The sequence below is a fragment of the Protopterus annectens genome, chromosome 7.part0 (genome assembly GCF_019279795.1).
Source record: "Protopterus annectens isolate FY-2018-M chromosome 7.part0, PAN1.0, whole genome shotgun sequence".
In the NCBI taxonomy this organism is placed as follows: domain Eukaryota; kingdom Metazoa; phylum Chordata; order Ceratodontiformes; family Protopteridae; genus Protopterus; species Protopterus annectens.
The window spans coordinates 1,195,557,874-1,195,574,063 of NC_056739.1; the positions used below are offsets into that span (position 1 = coordinate 1,195,557,874).

At 39.9% G+C, this 16,190-nt stretch overlaps 1 protein-coding gene across 1 annotated transcript in view; it reads left to right on the forward strand.

Moving 5' to 3' along the window:
* LOC122806959 (synaptic vesicle glycoprotein 2C-like) overlaps nt 1-16,190 on the forward strand; it is a 419,490-nt gene that overhangs the window by 57,122 nt on the left and 346,178 nt on the right. Inside the window, exon 4 of the mRNA XM_044077810.1 lies at nt 12,638-12,800. Within this exon, the coding sequence (XP_043933745.1) occupies nt 12,638-12,800 (163 nt within the window). The remainder of the gene's footprint in view (nt 1-12,637; nt 12,801-16,190) is intronic.

Sequence of the window (16,190 nt, forward strand, 5' to 3'; positions counted from 1 at the left end):
AATTTATCAGTGCTGGCTAATGGGTGTGGTTAGACTATGACTAGAAGGAGTTTAGTGAGCCATTAAAGGAAGTCTGACTTCAAGCCATATATGTGTCTGTGTCGTGTGATGAACCCTAGGCTTTTGACTGTTTCCGGTATGTTTCTTTAAGGAACAGAAGTTTACCTCCCCAAGTCTTTTTGTGCTAAAGCAGTAAACGTGCAGTTGCAGTCTGCGAAGTGATGTCTGGGTTTAGTGTGTCTTCCTTTTTCCAGGACTGAATGAGTCCTAATATGTCTAGGAAGTGAGTTTGGAGGAATGTTTCTACTTGCTCCAACTTGTGTTTAATGCTTCATGTATTTATTAAGGCTTCATTCAATTAGTTGATTGCAAGTTGTGTTGCTAGTTATTAAAATCTAAGGAATGTGATGGTGGAATGTTGTGCTAATTGGGCCTGGGATATAGGGTAGGGGAATTAACCTGATAGTAAGGGTTTTTTTTGAAATTTAATTTGTGCAGAAGCAGTTTTTCTGCTGTTATTTTTATTTCAGACAATGGTACATTTATAGTAAATAAAATAACATGTTTAAATTGAGTATGTCTGCTTGTGTTTATTTCTATGGATTTATAAGAATGTCTGAAGAAAGCAGGGTCTTTTGACATTCTGAAAGTTGTTTTGGTTATTTTTTTGCTAAAATTAAATGGAATCTTTGCTGAGTCATTCAAAATTGTGTGCTTTTGATTAATATTTGACGTTAGCAAACCAGCCTCGAACAAAGCAGGAAAAACAGTGCTTAAACCACACAAAGTGCAGCAACTAATAACCAGACAAAAAAGAACTGCAGAGGAACCAGGCTGAACTCCAGATAATCCAACATAAACTTTAATATAAAAAAATCATAAACACTTAACTAAATCACTACATTTTTGTTTCACATAATTCATCATATGTACCACATTAAACAATTCTGGGGGTTATATACTCTGGCAATTAACATGATGGGTTATTGGATAATTAAAAACAAACTTCAATGGATAGTCATAGCAACACAGAATAAGTAAATAATCATATCAGCAATGAATAGAAAAAAAATAAAAACGTATATTAAATAATTGACTATTACCATATCAGTCTTTAATAACAATGTATTAGCATAATGTATATGATGAATTTTTAAACATAAAACAGTCATTCTATTTGATGTTGCATTACACTGAAGTAGCCTTTGAGTTACAGTCCCTTATAAAATGCTGCAGTAGTTTCATTTGTTTTCATGCATTGCATATAACTAAACCAAGTATTTGCTTTTGGGGCTTTTTCATAATATGTAGTCCCTTAACGTTTTGTGTTGTTTTTAATTAACCAAACATTACTGTTTTCTCTGAAAATGTTATTTGGGTACAGAAATTACTTCCATCTGCTGTAGCACTTGCAGACATCTTCAGTGGGGCTCTTAGCTCTTTGGGTTATTATAATGTATATGTCTGCTATGCCACTGTAGAAAGGAACTGTGACTTGACATGTGCGACCAAACCTCTCTTCAGGCATGCCTTGAAACAGTAGGTACTGTCTGTAAATTTGCTTTGTGCTGGACAGGAATTACATATTCCACACCACAGTGAATGTATATTTAATGTATATTGCTGTCTTTTCACACCTGCTGTCAGAACATGTTATGGTGATTGTTCCACAGCCCCAGCTCCCCTAATGTTCTACTTTTCACCCTGCACCCCACTAGTTAACTTTCCAGACTACAGTCTCCCCACTCTTTTTGAAAATTCCTAATTCAGCCACTAGTATATATATATATATAAAATAACATATGGAAATTTAAACTGTATTATATTCCACTGTAGTGTGTTTATATCTTCTTTGAATGTGTGATGTTAGCACTTTCGTTTACTTGTAATACGTAAACTTCTTCAGACAAATACATAAGGGAAATTGGTGTTTAAATACACATACAAACAATGACATCATTTCCTTCACCAAACACAAGTCTCAATAAAAGTCAGAAAAAAAAGAAATAACATTATTGCATCCAATACATTTATTTCCCATATACAACATGTTAATAATGTTAATAAAAAATTCTTTATATTGTTTTTATGTTTAAATCTTTTTTATGTGAATGTGTACATTCATTTATTTTAGAGTATTTTATTGTATATTTGTGTGTGTAGGTAGTAACACGAACTTAACTTGGTTTGTATGTTCATGTTTTGTTGGAGGTTTTTTCCTTCATTTTAGTATGAAGGACTTTTATTGAGACTTGTGTTTGGTGAAGGAAATGATGTCATTGTTTGTATGTGTATTTAAACACCAATTTCCCTTATGTATTTGTCTGAAGAAGTTTACATATTACAAGTAAACGAAAGCGATAACGTCATACCGTCTTGCTTCCAGTGTGATTATTTCTCCTCTTGCATTTTTTAAGTTAGTTTTTTTTCTGGATTCGTTTTTCTTTGAATGTGTGTTCACATCTTAGTAACAAACGACTCCTTAACTCACTGTAAATTCATTTATGATGAACCGTGCTGTATAAATAACAGCTGAATATTTTATACTTCTAAAAGCTGATACACATAGTATAATTAACTGTCTTTATTAATCCTTGTCTCAACAGTTTTATTTACATTTTGTTTCCAATGTATTCTATGTTTGAAGCTTTTCTCTCCAGGCCATCACTGAAAAGGGACCTGCAATTGGCTCAGTCAGCCAACCCAAGTTAAACAGGAAAATGCATAAGAACAAATAATAAATAAACTCAGTTGTTGAACTATAACTTTTATGAGAATTACCATGCTTCCTAAAAATTTGTGTTAGCGGCTTGTGAGTGATACATTCATATACACACTTGTATGCACTTTGTCTTTAAGAAGGCCTTATTAGCTCTTTGAAATAAATGACAATGTGTAATTGAGTGATTAGTATTTCTTAAACTGATCTCTGTATTTGAAAGTGTGCTGATACAGGTTCACTTGCTTGATCTCTCAAGCATGATCACCATTTGCTAAGTGGGATGGCTTGAGAATGTGTTTGGTCACAGTTACGTTGTTTGCTTCATCACAGAACAAGATTAATGTATGCTTTTAGTGGTAGATTGGGGTGATCCAATGTTAGTGTACCTTTGGAGAGAGAGTATACATATATTGTGTTTCAGTGATCACTCATTCTCCAAGGTACTTTAGAGTGGGAATAATGAAGTTAGAGTTCCTTGCAAAAATGTTTTTGCCCACTTGTTTGTAAATTGACCCGGGTAAATACATGCTGTTTCAAGAATGTATGTACTCCAACTCAAAGCTACAACCTGTTGTGAGTAGGCAAGTGTGGTGTGAGCATCCATATAGCAAGCATACATAGTGGATCCATGCCAGTACATTAATTGGAGTCTGTATGCTGTAGTGCTGAAATGAAGTTTCAATAGGAGATGGATTATAAAGTGAAATATATACTGTGCCTCTTATTTTGCACTGTCCGGTAAAGAAATATCTTGAATATAAAGAGTAAGCAGAGTTGGTATAATGAAATAAGTATAATATGTTCCTTTGTCTGGGTTACAAAAGAAATATACAGTACAGTGACTATGAACGTGGCATGCCTGCAGTTTAGCAAACCACCTGGCAAAGTCCCATATGAAAGATTAATATGAAAGGAGGTAATGGCTAATGTTGGAATTGGTCCGCAGATGTTAGCCTGAGTTAAAAATGGGTCTGAACCAGGATACAGAGGGTAATAGTAAATCCTATCCGCAATGAGCTAAAGGGGGTTAGAAGTATAACACAGCAGGGTTCCATTCAAGGACCATTCTCTTTCTTTCTATTTACATAGGCCCTGAATGAAAAAGCATGCCTCTTTCCAAGTGACACAGGACTGTCACAGAAGATGGGATGAGAAGGAATTTATTTTTTGCCTGCTACCACTAACCCTAGGCTGCTGAGTGCCATCTCCCCTTATTCACTCATCCTCATAGTTCCTCATGTATGTGTCAGTTCCTTGGTGTTACCCACTCGGAAATAGTCTCCCTTCAGATGAGTCCTAGATATTCCCCATATATAGGGTCAATGGGGGAGGGGGGTAGGTCAGGTCCAGGCAAGGAGCAGGAATTTTTCCATAAGACCCTGCTCCCTCCTGACATGATAGGATGACATCTGCAAGATGGTCATGCAATGGCACCATAAGGGAATGCCCCCACAGAAATGGGTATGTATCTTCTGCACCTTCCCACCTGCCACAGCACCAACGTATTGTTACAATCTCAATGTCACCACCAGGGGTCTTGAAATAGCCATTCCCCACCACATCCCTTTACCCTTACTCTCCTAGAAGAGTTGAAGAACTTGCCTCATCATTCCTCTTTGTCCTGACCAAATCCTACATGTACCTGAGATGATAATTGAACTCTGGTCACCTGGGTTGTAGTCAGAGCTTTATCTCTGTATGCCAGTGGCACTGGCTGGGAAAGACCTTTTCAAAATTAGATGAATAATCTAATGTAGGACAGTTTATACTCCATGTAAGTGTAAAGAAATGCAATGTAGTGTACATGAATAACAGAAGTCAATGAGAAGACAACAAAATGAGAGGAAAGATAATACTTCTAATAAATGTAAATGAGCCTTTGTATAATTAATTTTGCTTAGATCACTGGATATAATCAATGAGAGAAGGCAGTAAGGAAATCATCGGGAAAGCATCACCAGAACAAAATAAGAAGTTATTCTTCCTTTGTGCATGCAAGTATTAAGCCTACAGTTATACTATAGTGCAAAGGTCTGAAGACCCCACTAAGTCAAAGATTTTGACATAAGGGAAGCCGTGGAAAATAAAGCAACCAGTATGCAAGTGCAGTACAAGATTTGTAATAGAAAATACTTGAAGATGGAAAGGCTAAAAGGACTTTACATTCAATAAGAAAAGAAGGAGACCATGTATGACAGAAAAATGCAAGTATCTCAACAAAATTAACAAACTCTAAGGAGACAAGCATTTTCAGGGGAAGAACATGTAAGAATCAGGAATACTTGCTAAGTCTAGAAGACTGGTCATTGCTGATATAAGGAATATTTGTTCACTAAGAAGATTGTCGATGCATAAAATCGTCTTCCCAAAGAAGTTGTTAATTTAAAATAATGACAAAATTCAAGAATGTACTGGATAAGCATAAGGCAGCTCTAGTGATTAGAAGAGGAGTCAGGATGTTGATTCACCAGTTCCATGTGTGCCATCAGTTAGGAAAATCTACAGACCAGGCAATCTTGTTGTTTCAGAAACAGAGGATGCTTGCTTCAGCTTCCCTTTGAAGTGGTGAATTAGACCTATCAACGGTAGTTTATTTCTGCGTTGATCCCCATTTATTTATGTATGCAGTATGTGTATACAGAGTGAGGGTGTGTGTCTGTGTGTGTTTGTGTGTGTTTTTCTTCCTTCTGATTTGCTGCTTTAACTTAAAGTTTGAGTGTATGCCAGCTCCATTGGCATAGAGTGATGGAATCTTGACTACAACTCTGGGAAGTCAAGTTCTAATAGTGGCTTAGGCAGCTTCTGGAACTGGTGTGGAAGTGACGGAAGACAGATGTGGTTTTGCTGGTTCACCTGTCTTTCAGGGCAGGGGGATATGGGCACATCTGGGCACTCAATTCTATTGTAGAATCCCAAGTGGAAACAAGAGGATCACTGACTTTGAGGGTGGCAAGGCTGTCTTGAGGGTTTATACCACGTAAAGAAGCAAGTGACATGGCCTTGCTGATGTCTATAAGACACTGACCCCATGGGTGGCACATGTCATTTGTAGGTAGAGGCTTAAAACACAAAACCCCCTTTGCCTCAAAAAGATGACTGGAGTGTTCTCTGCTGCTTAGCTACTGCCCTGGGAGAAAGCAATTCGCTGGAGGCACTTGCCCTCAGGGAATGAATGGCCTAATGGAGCGAGGAGAGAGATGGGAGCTTGATGGTCATTGAGGTACGGACAAAGAATAGCAAAAAAAAAAAAAAACGTTCATTATCACATAATGAAGAAAGTAATAGTCCTTCAAAAACAAAAATTGAGGATCACATTGCAGTGGCGTAAGCAAACAATCACAGAGATGATATTTTATTTTATCACATAACGTTAATTCTGAAACATAAATGTAGGAACAAAAAATGAAGAAGAAAGTAATAATCCTTAAACAGAAACTGGGGATCATGTGTTACAGTGGCAGAAAAAAAAAACAATTCTTTCAGTTCATAGAGTTAATGCAGTACGGGGCCTTTCCTTATGTAACATGACAAAACTCTGGTCTGCATTTGGGGTCCTACCCACATTCTGTAATAATGTTTGAAAAGCAAAAATTTAACATGTAACTGCATAGTACAGTCTTCACTTAAACGCAATGACTTGTATAAGGAAAGCACATGCATACATATTGTGAAATACCCCCACTGGGCCAGTAATGAAGGAGCCTGAATCCTCACCATTGACTTCGGTGAGAGACGTTCACTTAGAACAAACTTTGATACACACAGTATTTCCACAAGGCTCTCATGAGTGGCACAGTGTCACCAAATAAGTATAAGTACTCTCAAGGATTAAAATATTCTCTAAAGGACCAGCCACAATGGGAAGTTTAAACATATTTAATAATAAATGAACATGAAAATACTAAATATCTATTTACAATAAACACCAGAGTTTCAATCACAGGATACAACAGATACAAAAAAGTACTTAACTAATCTCACTGTACTTTCCTGACTGATCTAAAGAAGTACTATTTCCTGGGCACTTACTAAAGCAAGGCAAGATGAAGTAGGTGAGCGATCCTTCTATGTCATTTCCAAAAACAGACTTCTCTGAGACTTCATTCTCATCTAGTATTAAAACATCATTCTTTTTGCTGGATTACAGAATGACCTCACACACATCTGCTGACCTAATTTTGGTTCCCATGCTATCCCCTTTACTAGAGGTTGCCAGGATTTAGCACAGATGTGTTACCTTGCATACGTAGAGCTTTGCTAAGATGTGTTGCACCTTCTGGAAGTCATAAAACAATTTTAAACTTCCACTCTTCCAGAGTAGCAGTTAGTTCACCAGCAAGGACATTACAGAAGGCTTCCTAGTACAAACTTTTTGTCTCTGTCTGCATTGAGACCTGTGAGATGTAATCTTTATGGCCTACATTATGTAATCAGGTTTAAATTATTCACGGCTCCACAAAGTCTGCTCTTCACTTTTTCCCTTAGAACTGTTCCAAATCTCAAAGTAAGCACTCTATTTTCCTTCTAAAACCCAGCAGTAGCTAGGATAAGTGTCTTATAAGTAAGCACTAATAAACTAAAGCACTACACCCTCTTATACTCCCTTTAAGTACTTGGCTCCCTATTGGTCCTTTTTGATCAAGTCAAAAAGTAATTCCTTATACTATTCTGGCATGTCCAAAAGTCAGTTTCAGGTTTACTCTCCAGTCCAGCTGGTGAATATGGGAATCTTGAGGCAATGTTACAACTGCCTTATGTACACAGACCACCCTCTCCTCTTCCCAACAAGCTCAAATATATGTGAGAGATGCAACTATATAGCCAAACTGGAGGCTGAGCTCTCTCAACATAGTACTGGCATGGTCAGTCTGGAAGAGAAGGTAATCACACACACCACAAATCCAGTCTTACATAGACCTATCGCAACAGCAAACCAAACACATAAACACACAAAAACATACTCGGAGGCTCTAAATAAAAATCTGCCCAAGCAACAGAGACCTCCAAAGCAGACATCCAAGCAACTGCTACCCCACAACAATACCCACGTATCACATAGTTCACAAAGTCAGTGTGCCACACAGTCACAGCCCTTAAGGCTAAACAACACATCTAATACACTTGTAATAGGTGACTCTATTGTCAGACACATTGACGCCCCTCTCACCAGGCTGAACAAGGAGAAGGTCACTGTAAGCTGCCTGTCGGGTGCCAGGATCCGCCACATAACACAAGCACTCAGGTCACTCCAAAGCAAGTACAAATATGACTCCGTCATTGTCCATGCTGGTGTGAATGACCTGAGACGTACCTCCCTGGATTACATGAAAAGAGACGTAGAGGAGCTCTCTGATCATGTGGCCCAGGCCGGTATGACCCTGACCTTGAGTAGCATCTTACCCTCACCAAGAATGATACCACAGTATAAAGACAAAATGATCAATTTCAACAACTGACTAAAGTATTGGTGCCACTCAAGGGGGATCCAGTGTCTGTCAGCCTGGGATGACATGCTTGACAAGCCACGTTGCTTCGCTAGGGACGGCTTGCACCTGTCAGCCCTGGGTTTTCGAATACTGGCCAAGGCTCTTGCAACCCCCATAGTGCCTTTTTTAGGCAAGGCTCAAAAGACAAACCCACCTCCTTAGACAACACAAGGAAAAAGAAACTAAGGGTAATGCTGCTCAATGCCAGAAGTCTAAACCTCAAGATGTACGCACTCAAGGCTCTTCTCAGTATGGAGAATATCGATATCTGTGCAGTAACAGAAACCTGGTTCAAGGCTCCCGAGAGCACCCCAGCACTACCAGGCTATACCTCATACCATGGTTTTCGGCCCCAAAACTCGGACCGAACCACAAGAGGAGGGGGAGTATCCATATTCATCAAAGATACCCATACCTCCAGGCTAGTGGCACTGCACGAAGCATCTGAGGCCATCCATGTGCAACTAACAGTAGGAAAAACTGCCTTCCAGTTTGTAGCCTGCTACAGACCACCCTCCCAAACTCAGGAACCCCACTCGGCTTTCCTGAAGACACTGGAGAATATGAAGGTCTCTCCAAACACCATTATATTGGGTGACGTTAACTACCCAAACATAGACTGGGAGCACTGCTCAAGCCCCAACACCCTAGCCCAACAGTTCCTAGAATTTATAAACTCACATGCTATGGAACAACTGATCACCACTCCCACAAGAGGGGAAAACATATTGGACCTGATCATCACCAACATGGGGACTCTATGTTCCATACCAGAGGTATACCCCTCATTGGTAAAATCTGAACATTAAATTAATCACTATGGACATCCATATCCCATCCCCACCCCCAGCAAAGGAAACCACGGTCAAAAACTTCTCAAAAGCAAACTTCCCACTTCTCAAAACCGAGGTGAAATCCTTCAAAGCCTCAGGGCCAGTGGAAAATATGGCCCAAACTGCAGAATCCATTACAAATGCATTCTATGGATTACCTACAGGAATGCATGGATTGTGCTATCCCAAATAAAACCAAGACACACTCCTCCAAAGGCAGGAGACCTGTCTGGTGGACCCTAGCCATAAATAAGCTGTACAACAGAAGGAGGAAGCTACTACATGATAGAGCAAAATCCCTGAAAGGGAAGGCAACTCTGATCAGTACTAGCAAGAAACTACGATCCCTCATAAAATCATCTAAGGCTAGCTTCGAAAGAAAAATTGCACAAGACGCTAAAGATAATCACAAGGCTTTCTTTAGTTATGTCAGAAACCTGGGTGGAAACTCCCAGATATGGTCTGAGTTAGTGCAAAATGACAAAAAATACACTGAGCCCACAGACATTGCCAACATCCTGTCAGACAGGTTTAGTGCAAACTCCCCCCACTCCCCCCAAATGAGCAAATGACTATCCCAACAGAGTGTAGCCTCCCTGACATCACAGATGCACAGGTGAGAGCTGCCCTCTCCAAAGCAAAAAACACAGCATCAGTGGGACAGGATGGTGTCCCGGGCTGCGTTTTACATGAGCTCCAAGAAGAACTGAACCCTCACTTTCACTGTTCAGTCTCAGCCTTACAACAGGATATGTACCCAAAGAATGGCGTACTGCAACAGTGGTCCCACTCCAATAAAGGTGGTGCCACAACGGACCCCGGAAACTATCGCCGTATAAGCCTAACTAGCCTGTTCTGCAAAGCTATGGAGCGTATCGTCATGGAACTCATAAACAAAGACATTGGGAACCTCCAAACACTGGATCCTACCCAATTCGACTTTGTTAAGGGCAGATCTTGCCTCTTGAACCTGGTCAATTTCTTTGAAACAGTCACCAAGGCCATAGACGAAGGGAAGGTAGTCCACACAGCCTACCTTGACCTTGCAAAAGCCTTCGACACAATACCCCACTCGGGCATCATAAATAAGCTCACCAGCTTAAATATCAACCCCTATGTCACAAGATGGGTTGCAAACTGGCTTAGGGATAGAACCCACATGGTCAGAATTGCAGGTGCCATGTCAGACTCTAGACCAGTTACAAGTGGCGTCCCACAAGGCTCAGTCCTGGGACCTCTCTTGTTCGGTATATATTTCTCTGAGGTACAGGCTAACACAGGAGGACTATGGTTGACAAAGTTTGCAGATGACTGCAAACTGGGGGCCATAATCGACTCGCCGGCTGACACAAGCATCCTCCAAAAAGGTCGCACAGAGACGGATAACTGGTGCCAGAGCCATGGCCTAAAGCTAAATGCCAAAAAATGCATAGTCATCCCCTTTGGGAAAAACAAAGTGCCCACAAATTACCAAATAGGTGGTAATCCATTAAGTACGGAAGAAGTAATTAGGGATTTGGGACCCAAGTAGATTGCAACCTCTCCTTTGACAATCACATTGCCAAAGTGGTTAGAAAGACATTCTATATAGCCCACCTTATCACGAAGGGGTTCACATCTAGATCAAGAGAGGTCATTGTGCCCCTCTACTCATCACTCATCAGGCCCATAATTGAATACAATACCCCATTTGGGATGCACCTTACTCGACAACTGCTACAACTAGAAAGACCCCAAAAGTACCTCACCAAGAGGATAAAGGGACTCAAACAGATGCCCTACGCAGTTAGGCTAAAGAAACTCCAGCTCTACTCATTTGCTTACCGCCTACTCAGAGACGATCTGTGCCTGACGTATAAAGCCATGTCCAACCCAGAATTAATGGACATGCTCCACCTCAAGAAATCCAAATCCATCAGAACTACACGCTCCGGTGACTTAAACGTCAGCACAGAAATAAATAGAACATGCTGGAGGGACGGATTCATATCCCAGAGGCTCCTCTCACTCTGGAACAAAATCCCAATCCATGTCAGACAGAGCCCCTCAATGACCCTCTTCAAGAAGAATCTTGACGTTTGGATGGGAGATCGTAAATTTACCCCTGGGATCTCTTCTGTGTCACTGCTAGACAGAGGCACGGTAAACTAACCTTAAATGGGCTATCTTCTGTGACCTACTATACAGAGGCACAGTCAACTAATCTAAGAAGGGTGGCAAAAGCCAAACACACTCTGGCTAGGCTTGTAAATGCCCTAGGGCAGATAGCCTAGTATCAACCTATGAACCTATAATTTAATTTCAGAATATTTTTCCTAAAAGTTAGCTGGGGCTGATCTTAAACTCTTCTCTTCCAGTATCCTCTGTTACAATATTAATTTCCACAGTTACAATACAGATTGACATACGTGTATATTTCTTTGCTGTCTGGTGGGACACACTGTTGGTACATTTTAACACAAGCAGCTTTACAAATACATTTTTCAACACAAGCATCTATAGAAATCATTTTGATTTACAAATGAGATATAATTCTCTACAAAAATCCAGCTAGCTGTGTTGGCATATGTTACACATCCACTGCCATACATTTCTCGTGTTTTTCATGATGTGAAGAACAATTGTAACTTTTTGACACCTCTTTCTCACACTTTGAGTCACAGATGTTTTTTTGAGAGAATTGCTGTCCTGCAATTAGCATAAGAAGAAAGCTGGTTCGTCTCTGCTAAGTTAGCTTTTAGCTTTTCCTTAGTGCAGAACTGTTTTAGCAGCAGTTTGTTGCAGAGTTTTGTTGCATGGTGATACTTTAGTCATGGCAGTGGGTCTGTAGGAACATTGGAAATGTCCAGTAAAATGAAGCAAGTAGTGTCAGAACAGTCACCAGAAAACTCCAAAATGATAGACACCACTGTAGAAAGCACTATAACATGAATCATTTAGTATAAAAAGCTTTTTATACTAAAGGATTTGTTTTATGGTGCTTTCTACAGTGGTGTCTGTCATTCTGGAGAACATTGGAAATATACTGCAGACTCTGTAGTGTATTTAAAAGTTCTCAGTAGCTCATTATATAACATGTAACTGCAGAGAACACTTGAATACAAACCAGGATGTGCAATAATGTTAAGTGAGTTCGAGGTCACATATGCACGCTCAGCGAAAGAACTGGACTTGGGGCCACTTTAGGTCATTGCTACCTTATTACCATGTTATAACTTGTGAGATGCCACATTTTGCCCAAGTTTCTTGCCCCTATTTTCTAAGATAGTGGCTTCACTGCCTGTCTGCTGGCTACAAAATTCAAAGCAGTTAACACTTAACCATGGACTGCTAAACTTTGGAATACTACAATACTATGAAATGTACTGATCCAAAATAAGCTTATTATATGGAATTTTTCACTTATTGTTAAATGTTTTAAGAGGGGTATGCCTTAAACTTCTTGCAGTTGTTTCTCAGTAGGCCAGCTTAAAAGTTTCCAGGGCCAGCTGAATTTTTAGCTGCCATTTCCTTAAAGTCTTTTTGAAAATGCTTTTATTATTGCCAGACTGCTTCGAGGCAACTTATAGCCTTAAATCTCTTTGCTTTTCTTACAGGCATGATGATTGGAGGATATATGTGGGGTATTCTGGCAGACCGAAGAGGAAGACGACAAGTCTTGTTATTTTCTCTTGCTCTTAATGGCATATTTGGAACTGCAGCTAGCTTGGCTTCTGAATTCTGGCTCTTTCTTTTGCTTCGATTAATCAGTGGCATTGGGTATGTCTACCATTATGTACTGCACTTTGTAATATGTAGCAGTAGAATTAAGGTCAAACTGAGAGGAAAATTATGCAAAATTAATGTATTTGTGAAGATAATACACAGATAACCAACTTACATGACTGCACAATTCTGAAATGCATTAAGAATAGTCTGATTGTTTTACTTGGATGACGCAAAGTACTTGGATGACGCAAAGTAAGATGTTATATGTTTTAAGGTATAGCATAAACATCTCTGGTTGGGATGCATGAATCTTTTCAACATAGTACAAATCAATATAATCATCTTAAGTGAATTTGTTACATGTAATACTAATGCTAGTTTGATACTACAAGTTGTTAACATTGCTGTGCTGTCTGTAGTGCACACTTCAAATCAGTAAGGAGTGACCACCAGTCCGCACTGTGCCTTCATGTGTAATATGAATGAGTGCTGATATGCCTTCCTGTGTGATATGCAAGTCACTGTAAATTATTTGCTAGGTGGACATTCAGTGCCTCAGAAGTACAACACATAGGTTCATAGGTTGGTACTAGGCTATCGACCCTAGGGCCTATACAAGCCTAGCCATAACAATTCCGTGGCTATTTCTTCCCACAGTATTTACTTCCCTGGACCCCTGTCTAGCAGGGCGACTGACGTGATTCCCGGGGTGAATTTCCTATCTCCCATCCAATCATCAAGGTTCCTTTTTAAGAGGGCCAAAGAGGCACTCTGCTTAACATGTATGGGCAGTCTATTCTAGAGTCTGGGGAGTCTCTGGGTCAGGAACCTATCCCTCCAGCATGTTTTGTTCATTGTGATGACAAGGTTTAGATCCCTGGAGCGTGTGTCTCTGAGAGATTGGGATTTCTTTAAGTGTAGCATGTCCAACAGCTCTGGGTTTGACATGGCCTTGTATGTTAAGCAGAGATCGCCTCTGAGTAGACGAAATGCGACAGAGTATAGGTGGAGTTTTTTTAGATGGTCAGCATAGGGCATCTGCTTTAGGCCTGTGATTCTTTTACATTTCTTTGCTGTGCAGTAGTGCAGGGAGGGGAGCATCTGTGCCACTGAGTTTTCTTCAGCGTCTATCACCCTTGGCCTACAGCAGGCAGCAATGTTTATAAATTGTTTTGGTATACCACCTGTAGTTTTGGCATATTGGAGTGATTTAGTGTAGCACCAGAGGAGATGATACACAAAAGAAGGAAGAGGGTTTTCTTGGACAATCAGCTTATCTTCCCCTAATCAGATGTTGGAAATGGGTGATTCTGGACAATGATCTTTCTGCATTTAAATGCCAAGTGAGAAGGACTGTCCATGGACAACATATCTTAAACTAATGGAATGAGGGAAGGGGTGCCTCAGGACATAGAGCATTCTGTGTATAAAAATGAAGTGGGAAGGGGTGTGTTTGGACAACAAACACATCTTAAACTAGTGGGATGTGAGATGGGAGTGTCTTTGGCCAATAAGCATGTTTTAATTACTTCAGGAGAAGAGGGGAGGGGAGATTGTAAACATGAGCAGTGCTGTACATTACAAGGGGGAATGAACTGTATGTACAATCTATGCCTATCATAATACTCAGTGAATACACATAACTGGTCAGAATGTGTAAATCAGGCCACCATTATGCTATCGGAATGATCTACTGATGTATTCAGTGCACAGTCAAATAGCAGCACTATGTCGTGAGGCCCATCATAACTCTATATCTCATAGAGTAGACTTTGCTGTGTGATGATTAAAGCAGTCATAATTCCCACCCATTATATAAATGTAGTCAGTAAGAGTCTTATTAAAACTGATTCTTCTCGTGCATTTGAAATTCACGAGTTATTACTGATCGTTTTGTGCTCTGTTTTCTATGATAAAATAGGTTGCATAAAAACATAAGATCCAGAAAATGTAAGAGGCATTTAGCAAAATAATGGCTGAGAATCGTGAAATGTTCTTGGCAATGTAGCAGAAGGCTTCTTCATGCAGATGCAGGTAGGCTTCCAGTAGCGTTCTGTTCTGAGAAAAATCACCACCAGTAACTTTTCATTGTAGCACAACCTTTAGATTACTCCGTGAAAGTCTTTCTGGTGTATTATGCCTCTGTCTACACTGGACATTACTGAAAGCCTCTGTGCTGAACTGATTGTTTGCAGTTCATAAACTCAGCAGTTTATGGAGTTATTTACTGTGTTTTCAAGGTCAGTCACATAATGATGCTAAGCAGTGTAAGAGCCACATATTCCTGCACAGTCTCAGCAACACTGTACCTATGCATTATGTACTGGACAGTGGTTACTGATAGCTATAATCCAGCTGTGTCACTAGCATGACAGTGTTTGTTACCACCAGTGAAAATCATGTCCATTATAAGCCGCCCTTCTTAGTCATAGATTTATAGGTGGGGATAGGCAGTGCAATAGCAACTGTAACAGCTGTATTACATGTTCCACTGGACTGTGGCTGTCCTCTGTACTGTCCCTCCTTACAGCTTTCTTAGTCATATGAGGCACATCCACTACATCAACAGCCAGAGTATTTGTGTATCCCCTTTGCTGAGGAGCTTTTTGCATTGTCAGAGCTGATGGACAGTATATCTGGAGTTGTGATCCAAATAATATTTTTCTTTGCATTACAAAGTGCAGTATTCACTCTTATGACAGACACAAACACTGTTGCAGCTAATATACTGAAAACTTTTCAGGCATTTTAAATTAATTTACTTCCTTGCTAATCAGTGTCAACTCACTCCATCACCTTTAATCCACTCAATTTACTAATAGAAATGACATTCCACAAAACCTGTCTTACCTTCTGTGTTACATCATTCAATGTCCAGATCATGAAATACTAAAGTAGATCCTCCATCCACTTCTTTGGTCATCTCTGCTCAGATGGACTATATCCAAAGTTCTTTAAAGCCAGTAACACGTGTTTAGTCCCTTTAACCCACACAACTGACTTATTTTGACATCAGACACCTTCCCATCCCTGTGGATATCCCCCAACATAATCACCATAACTAAAACAGCTATTCATTTTACCATAGCTTGACTCCAACCTTTAACCTTACTTCTAGGTCAGACCAAAATCCAACAGAAAAAACGCTATGTAGCTTACTGAATATGTCATTAATAATACCATACTCTTCCACTCCAGCATGGTTGTGGGAAGGGTTACATCAGCCTCACTGTTCTCATGTTTACCGATTGACACCCTCTACAGAAAAACATAGGAAGAGTCCCTTACAGGAGTTAAATTTCTCTTACATACCATTCTATCAAATGATCTCTCAGCCTATGGTCTTGACTGCTCTGCCCTAGAAAGGCTTTAGAGCACATTGAACATTGCACACCTTCCGTCTAATAAACAAAAACTTGCTCATCCCTTTCAAACTCCAAA